Source organism: Megalobrama amblycephala, linkage group LG5 (assembly GCF_018812025.1).
Source record: "Megalobrama amblycephala isolate DHTTF-2021 linkage group LG5, ASM1881202v1, whole genome shotgun sequence".
NCBI classification, from domain to species: Eukaryota; Metazoa; Chordata; class Actinopteri; order Cypriniformes; family Xenocyprididae; genus Megalobrama; species Megalobrama amblycephala.
The window spans coordinates 15,846,480-15,855,311 of NC_063048.1; the positions used below are offsets into that span (position 1 = coordinate 15,846,480).

Genomic DNA, 8,832 nt, shown 5'->3' on the forward strand with positions numbered 1-8,832 from the left:
TGGGGTCAGTATGATTTTTTTTTTTTTTTTTTTTTTTTTTGAAAGAAATGTATTCTGTGTTACAGTAAAGACATTTATAATGTTACAAAAGATGCTATTTTTTACTTTCTATTCATCAGAGAATCATGAAAAAATCATGGTTTCCACAGAAATATTAAGCAGCACAACTGTTTTCAACACTGATAATAATTATAAATGATTGTTGAGCAGCAAATCAGCATTATAATGATTTCTGAAGAATCATGTGACACTGAAGACTGGAGTAATGATGCTAAACTTCAGCTTTGCCATCACAGGAATAAATTACATTTTGTAACATATATACAAATAATAAATAAAATGTGATAATTGTTCACAATATTACTGTTTTTACTGTATTTTTGACCAAGTAAATGCAGTCCTTGGCAAACATAAAAGACTTCTTTCATAAACATAAAAAAAAAAATCTTACCAACCCCAAACTTTTGAACTGAATTGTAGGTGTTCTTATCTAGTATAATTTTGGACCTTATTTGATTTTTTTTTTTTTTTTTTTTTTTTTTTTACATAGTTTACCTGTCTCTGTTGTACACTTTCCTTCTGTCTCTTGGAGTCAGTGGTCTGATATGTGAGCCAAAGCCCTGTGTCAATGTGCTGAATGAAGCAGAGAGAGTCTCCATATTTGATCTCAGGTGTGCCCATGCCATCTCTCCTCATAACAAAATGTGAGCTCTCCTGGCTCTCTTCCTATAAAAATACAGTGGAAAAAAAAAGATTTCATTAATCATCAAAATGTTATATCACACCACAACAACAACAACAACAACAACAAAAGTTATATACAGCAAAAAATCGGATTATACTATGTGACCACAACTATTTATTTGGTTATAATATGGTTTATCTGGCTATGTTGAGTTTAGAGCTGATATTGTCCAACCTTCGATGCACGGAAGGAGAATGCTGTACTTTTAACATCGGCTCTTTCTCTTTCCATGAGCTGTAGTCCCTGATCATGAGTCAGTCCCAGGTATGACCCGGTGGTAAGATGCCGAAGACGGAACGGCTGACCCCAGTGAATATGACTACCGCTCCACCTGCAAACAATCCTTTACTAATACAGTTTGACAAACAGAGAGGGAATCTACATCTAACTCACTGTCATTAGCTAACTAGCTGAAGGAACACCTACACAACATGTAACATTTCGAGCCTCCATAAAGATCGAGCCTGAAGAGATACCAAGCCTCCCTCGAAATGTACAGATCTGGAGGAAGAAAGGAAAAATGGTAATAAATATTAATAATCTGTCTCCAATCAGTAAGGTGACCTCTCTGACCTGCGCTCCTGCCGTCTGTGTTCAGCTGCGGGAATGGTCAAACATTCATCTGTGTGTCCATGTAGCAGACGCACAGTGTCCCCTCCTCTCACATGACCTACAGTTAAAAATAAGAAATAATAAAAATTTTATACAAGCCTAGAGCAAAAATGTAACACTTGTGCACAGAGATCTCTCTCCACCCCCATCATGAGTATATATGCCCCTAATGTTGATTGGTTACAAGTGTGTTTTGGTGCTCTGTCCGATCCACTTTTCAGCAGCGTTTTTCAGAAATCGAATACTGCACCTTTACGAGCTTCAGACATTAAACAAATGTTTAAACTGATTTAAAAATTGGTCATCTACCCTGCGTCTTCACAGTCCCAGAAGAAATAGGGGCCACACTCCATAATGTTTGCTGAAAGGAAGCATCCACGCGGCCAATGCCATTGTCATTACCTTCACCGTTAATCCATGACACATGCTAGAAAGAGAGAGACAGGTTGTCACACTGCATAAAAATATTGATATAAAGACAGACAAATAGATGAACAGATGGATGAATTAATGGATTCACTCACTAGGTATCTTTCAGAGGAAACACTAACTAAGATGAGATCATCACCCACTCTGACTTTCTCACCCTCTGACCTCTGTTTGGAAGCAGGATGAACTGTCCACCAACACACCTCACCTGAATCCATACAAAAACAACATTGTATAACATCAATATTTTGGCAGCCCAATGCTGATAGCACACATACATCACGGATACGTCTATTTGATGTCTGCATTTACATCTGCAAGATGTATTTTGCTATATATCTCTAAAGCCAGGTGCACACTGTACAAACATGATCCCCGCTGTAAGCCACGTGTGGGATCTCATTTGTCATTAATGTCAGACTGTCAAGACGCATTAAAAACGGACACATGCAAGAAGTCCGGAGTTTTACATCATCAATCCATGACACATTCAGTGACGTGAGCTGCATTTATATGCGGGATTCCATAGTGGCTAGCAAACAAAAACAATCTCTAGTGTTAATTTTGATCATCTTGAAAAGACTTTTAATGACTCTCCCAGCCTCTAGTTGGTGCTGATTTGTAATGACTCTCCCAACCTCTAGCTGACATTGACACTTACCTGTATGCCATGTAATGACTTTCACAGTCATTACATGGCAAGGCACCAGCTTCTGTAGAATTCATTGTGTTGCTACTCATTAGGATTTGATTTCTCTCATCCTGTGGTTCATTACCTTGTTTGTGTTGGCCTATTTAAGCATGCCTCTTTCTTTCAGTTGTGTTTATTCTTGAGCATACTATGCATGTGATATCCTCCTCAAAAAAGCTAAGGGTGTATTCACGCCTGTCTTGTTTGGTTTGATTAAATCGAATTCAAGTTCATTTCCCCCCTTGGTGCGGATCTTTTTTGGACAGTAATCACATTTGGGTGCGGACCAAACAACCGTACCGAGACCCAGCTGAAGAAGTGCTGGTTCGGTTCCAAATGAACTCTGGTACGGTTAAATTTCCATCTAATTAATGGATGACCTTAGCAAACGTGTTGTTTTATTTACACATTTTGGTTCACTTGCAAAAAGGGCAGTGTGAAAGCAAACCACACCAAACAAAAAAAATCAACATTGTATTTAATCCAGACTAATACAAGTGAACTAGCGGACTTTCCTGGTGTGAATACGGTAACACTTTAGAATACTGATCCTTCATTAATGAATAACTACACAGGAACAAATGAGTAATGCATTATTTACATTCTATAACTACTATTAACTAACAAGAAACTCTGATCAATGAATTAGTAAGTAATAGCACTTAGTTGAATGTGGTAGTTCACTATTAGCTAATCAGTAACTACTATTTTTTTCATACCTTCCAGAGAACTACTAAGAACTACTATATACAGGTTCATAATTAATGTGAATAATGCATAATGTATAATACTACACATAATTCTAAAGTGAAGATCATGGTAACCCACTAGTAATGACTGAAGTATTACCAAATCCTTCAGACGGAATTACTAATTATTTGGATCAGTATTCTAAAGTGAGAAACATGACAACTCTCTAGTAACTACTGAAGTCAGACTTTTGAGGTTTTTGTAACTCAAGAGTTACTACATCCTTCTAAAGGAACTACTAATTATTTGGATCAGTATTCTAAAGTGAAGATCATGGTAACCCACTAGTAATTAAAAAAAAAAAATTTAGAAAAATGTACAAAAACCTCAAAAGTTTACAATGACTTCAGTAGTTACTAGAGAGTTATCATGTTTTTCACTTTAGAATACTGATCCAAATAATTAGTAATTCCTTCTGAAGGATTTAGTAATACTTCAGTCATTACTAGTGGGTCACCATGACCTTTACTTTAGAATTAATTATACATTATGCATCATTCATGTTAATTATGAACCTGTATATAGTAGTTCTTAGTAGTTCTCTGGGAGGTAATGAAAAAACAGTAGTTACTGATTATCTAATAGTGAACTACCACCTTCAACTGAGCACTATTACTTACTAATTCATTAATCAGAGTTTCCTGTTATAGTTACTAGAGTGTTAATAATGCATTACTCATTTGTTCCTGTGTAGTTATTCATTAATGAAGGATCAGTATTCTAAAGTGTTACCGTGAATACACCGTGAATACATAAGTTATGTTTTTGGATTTGCCTTTTTCTCATCTTTTGTTTCTGTTATTTCTGTGGAAGCTCAGCTTCCTTTTTGTTGTATTTTTGAAATTGGACTTAGCAGTAAAACACTTTTTGTTCAGTCAGCCTGCATGTTATTCTTCTGCCCCAGGGTCCATCTGCTGCTTGTCATCAGTGGTAAAGAAGCAGTTCAGCTGACTAGAAGACCAGAGTTCGATCCCAGCTTCAGACACTCATCACACACTGCCAGAATGTCATCAGAGGTAAAAATCTGATCACAATGGTCACAATCTGATCTCAATAATCAGCTGTCAGCAAACATGTCAAACTAGCGATCAAAAACTTCAGATTTTGGCCTAGGATCCAAGGAATCTTTTAGGATTCTCAGACGACCAAATCGTGGCCAAAATCGTACAGTGTGAACCCGACATAAGACTTTTCCTGTCAGATGTTAAATAGACATTTAGTCTAAGAAAGGCGTTTGATTCAGAGTTTGATTTCTAAGATGTTTATCAGATGTTTGTACACAACATATGTTATCCAGATTCAGTGCTCTTTAGCAAATCTTAGAAACGTATGTACCTGTGCTATCTGGGCAGTCTTTATCAATATATTCCCACACATTTCACAGTATACAGAAAGAGAATATGAACTTACCCTTTGTTTCCTCCTGCAAACCAACATCAAAAGCCAGTTTGTCAGAGGAGAGGCCTGATGTGGACAAACAGCAGAGATACTAAAACAAGACAGAAGGGACATCAGATTCAAAATGTAAACTTCATACCAGTATGGAAGCCACTAATTAATAACCACGGATTTTAAAGACTGGTCTTACCATGTCACTAAAGGCATGTCGAAACAACACTGCCTGGCCATAGAGCAGAGTACGACGCCCAGCTGCCTCACACGACTGAAACAAAACACTCTGTGATATTTTACAGTTTACAGTCTATTGTTTGGCACAACTTTAACATTTGTTTACAAGTTACACCATGAATAAGAAATGTCAACTGTATATTGATCTTAGGTATATTGTCGTTCAAAAGTTTGGGGTGGTTTTTTAATGTTTATGAAAGAAGGCTCTTATGCTCTTATGTCTCAAATACAGTAAAATAGAAATTTTACTATAATTTAACATAACTGCTTACTATTTTAATATATTATAAAATGTAATTTATTCCTGTGTTGTTGTTGTTTTTGTTTTCAGCATCATCACTCCAGTCTTCAGTGTCACATGATCCTTCAGAAATCATTAAATATGCTGATTTGGCGAATCAAACATTTTTTTTATTATTATTATCTATGTTGAAAATAGTTGTGAATGCTAGTAAACTTGTGAACAATAATGTACGGGTGACATATTTGACTAAATATTCATACTGAATTTTTAACTGTTCATAGTTTGCTGAGTTCTGAATGGTCTGAAGCCCCTTTCACTACATTACCCACCCCTGCACACTGATCTTCGTGGTTTGCCAGCATCTCTTGCAGTGCTCGGACAGACAGACACTGGTCAAGCAACAAACACGCACACAGATAGGTCTGCTGGAACATTCTGTTAACGAGAAAAGGCGACACAAAACTGCAGGGAGCTGTTGTCGAAGAGTATGATCATGTACACGTAGAAGTGACTTAAAATATGAATATGAAATAAATGAGCATCTCACCTTTGAGTTGGAGGTGGACTCAAGGTAACATAACCTGTCGCCGAAAGCTTCTGCAGCTAAACACAGTTTCTTCTGATGAGGGCCTGATGAGCAACACCTCAACACCAGCTCATCTCTCTGAAAAACACATTCACACTACTGAAGACAGCTAACACTATAGACACTGTATCTGATCTCACAACATAAAAACACATTATAAATTAAACTCATGACATAGGTTTTTGATGGAATAATGCTTAAAATGGCATAATGAACACCTTCAAATGTTTGCAGGAACAAATGAAGTCACAACAACTCAAATTATGGTTTGCAGCTCTACCACTGTTTTTTATTTTACATTTGTAATGTAACACTTGGATAAATAGAAATAGAAATGAGAAGACATCTGAGATACATTGAGATTTGATTAATTGTCCTCAGTAGAATAACTTTGCTAATTTTTAAATTTGTTATCCTATTTAGGTATAACAAATAAATCTTTGTCAAGACAGCTATAGATTACTAGAAAATATAATTTAACTCTGTAATTATTCAATTTTAACTTCTGAAAAGGTGAACATGTTTCAAAGTAAAGGAATAATATCCAAAAGTTTTGTAAATGCACATACACCGCAACACTAAATACACAAACCTCAATAATGGTCAACAAACATTAAAGGATTAGTCCACTTTTAAATACACTTTTCCTGATAAATTTACTCACCCCCATGTCATCCAAGATGTTCATGTCTTTCTTTCGTCAGTCGAAAAGAAATGAAGGTTTTTAAGGAAAACATTCCAGGATTATTCTCCTTACAGTGGATTTCAATGGCTACCAACAGGTTGAAGGTCAAAATTACAGTTTCAGCGCAGCTTCAAGGGCTTTAAACGATACCAGATGAGTAATAAGGGTCTTATCTAGCGAATCGATCGGTCATTTTCGAAAAAAAATACAACCGTTTATGCTTTATAAACAAAATATGGCCTTGAACGTACTTTCCGCTTCCGCATTCTTCATAACGTTTACGCTGAATGTCCTACACCTTCCCTATTCAAGTTACGGAAAAAAACGAAACTGGCGCCGCGTTCGTTCCGTAAGTAGAATAGGGAAGGCGTAGAACATTCAGCGTAAACGTTATGAAGAATGCGGAAGCGGAAAGTATGTTCAAGGCGATATTTTGTTTATAAAGCATAAACGGTTGTATTTTTTTCGAAAATGACCGATCGATTCGTTAGATAAGACCCTTATTACTCATCTGGTATCGTTTAAAGCCCTTGAAGCTGCGCTGAAACTGTAATTTTGACCTTCAACCTGTTGGTAGCCATTGAAATCCACTGTAAGGAGAATAATCCTGGAATGTTTTCCTTAAAAACCTTCATTTCTTTTCGACTGACGAAAGAAAGACATGAACATCTTGGATGACATGGGGGGTGAGTAAATTTATCAGGAAAAGTGTATTTAAAAGTGGAGTAATCCTTTAAGTAAAAATAAAAATCAGCAATGTTGTTCAATGTGAAATTACTTGATAAATACTGGTTAACACTTTATATTATGGTGATGTTGTTACAGAGTAATTACACAAATAAGTACTGAGTAATATCAATTAAATATGTACTCAGTTGGGTTAACCCACTGGAGTCTGAGGCTGATTTGGGGTCCTGGAGAAGTTAAGGTTAGGACTTGGTTAGGGTTAGTTACTTGTAAATTATTCATAATGTACTATTATTATCATAGTAAGTACATGTGTGTAACTATACATATGTCACCTTAAAATAAAGTGTTACCAAATATTGTTGGTCTACTGTGTTTTTATGCAAGTAATTAACATTTTTTAATATCTGTGATTAGAAAGCCCAATTTTCCTGGTTAAATAAAGATTATAAATCAGTTCTAAACAAATAAAAAGTCTCATATGCTATCAAATGCCATTGCTCATATTACAGTGTGTAGAACAGCAGTGTTTTATGTGGCACTGGTGCAGTGCAGCCTTATAAGGACAGAATAACGGTGTATCATTCAGTGAATGGAGAATTCCAACACCTCTAGCTTGTCATTTGCCTTCCAGTGACCAGAAATGGGCCACAAACAAACACAAACACACACATTTGGACATTCATATTCATATCACTTTACAATTAATTAAATTAATTAACACAATATTAAAATTATTTTTCTGCACATTACTGTTACAGGTGCATGCACTAAATGCAGTGAATCAGTGGAAGCATATACTGTATCTGTGTAAGAAAGAGAGAGCACATTTATCTCTGTTTTAGAGATATGGAGCTGAGAGTGGATAGCTCACACATCCAACAGTCTCTCCAGTTCCTCTGTTACTGATAACACAAAGTAAAAATAGACACCAGTGATATGGGTCAAACTCTCTCAAATTCAAACACTGTAAATCACATCATTGCATTTAATAACTGTATATAACAAGAGACACAACAATTAATGAGAAATACACAAAGCTATGAGTGATTGCTCAAGTGTAAACTTATCATCAGTATAATATTGTATGAAATAACATTGATAATGGCTGTGGAGCAAGTCTCTGTATCCATATGTATGGCCAAAGAATGTCTTAGATATATTCTTTTGTAACCCATATGTTAACATCTAATCTATTTATGTCCAATAAGCTAATTGTGTTCCCCCTTACTTCAATCTAATAACAAATCCAATTACAATTTAGTAATTAGCCCTTTTTCTGTCAGAAGTTACATGTAGTTCAGCATAAAGAAATAGTCGACACAATATTAATCACATTCATACATTTGCATTATAATACAGTCCATTTTACTTACAGTTCGCAGAAACTGGATTTCATCTTCCACTTCTCCAATATCCATGTTCAGTGACTATGTAGCCAGACTTTAGATCTAGTCAGGGATCAGTGTGTAAGAACCAGAAGACTGAAGAACTCCACTCACCCAGCCAGCCGCAGGTGCTGAACTCATCCCAGGACAGGGAGACCATGATACCACCCATCATGAGATAATGCTGCTGAGATCTGATAAAGTTAAAGTGGGAAAGAAAGTGCTTCTCCATATTTGGTAAGTTACAATGGAGAAAGCCAGCAAGCAAGACATAAATAAAAGAAGAAAGAAAGCAAAAGCAAATTATAAATAAATAAATAAATAAATAACATGTAATTAATATGAATTATCAACTATATATATATATATATATATATATATATATA

At 35.6% G+C, this 8,832-nt stretch overlaps 1 protein-coding gene across 1 annotated transcript in view; it reads right to left on the minus strand.

Annotated features, from left to right (window-relative positions):
- The window catches only part of ryr2b (ryanodine receptor 2b (cardiac)), a 95,434-nt gene extending 86,955 nt beyond the window's left edge, over positions 1–8,479 (minus strand). Inside the window, 11 exon segments of the mRNA XM_048190252.1 lie at positions 576–726; positions 920–1,076; positions 1,172–1,246; positions 1,319–1,415; positions 1,667–1,784; positions 1,882–1,994; positions 4,638–4,716; positions 4,816–4,890; positions 5,430–5,489; positions 5,648–5,764; positions 8,435–8,479. Of these exon segments, the coding sequence (XP_048046209.1) occupies positions 576–726; positions 920–1,076; positions 1,172–1,246; positions 1,319–1,415; positions 1,667–1,784; positions 1,882–1,994; positions 4,638–4,716; positions 4,816–4,890; positions 5,430–5,489; positions 5,648–5,764; positions 8,435–8,479 (1,087 nt within the window).
- Between the last annotated feature and the right edge of the window lie 353 nt (positions 8,480–8,832).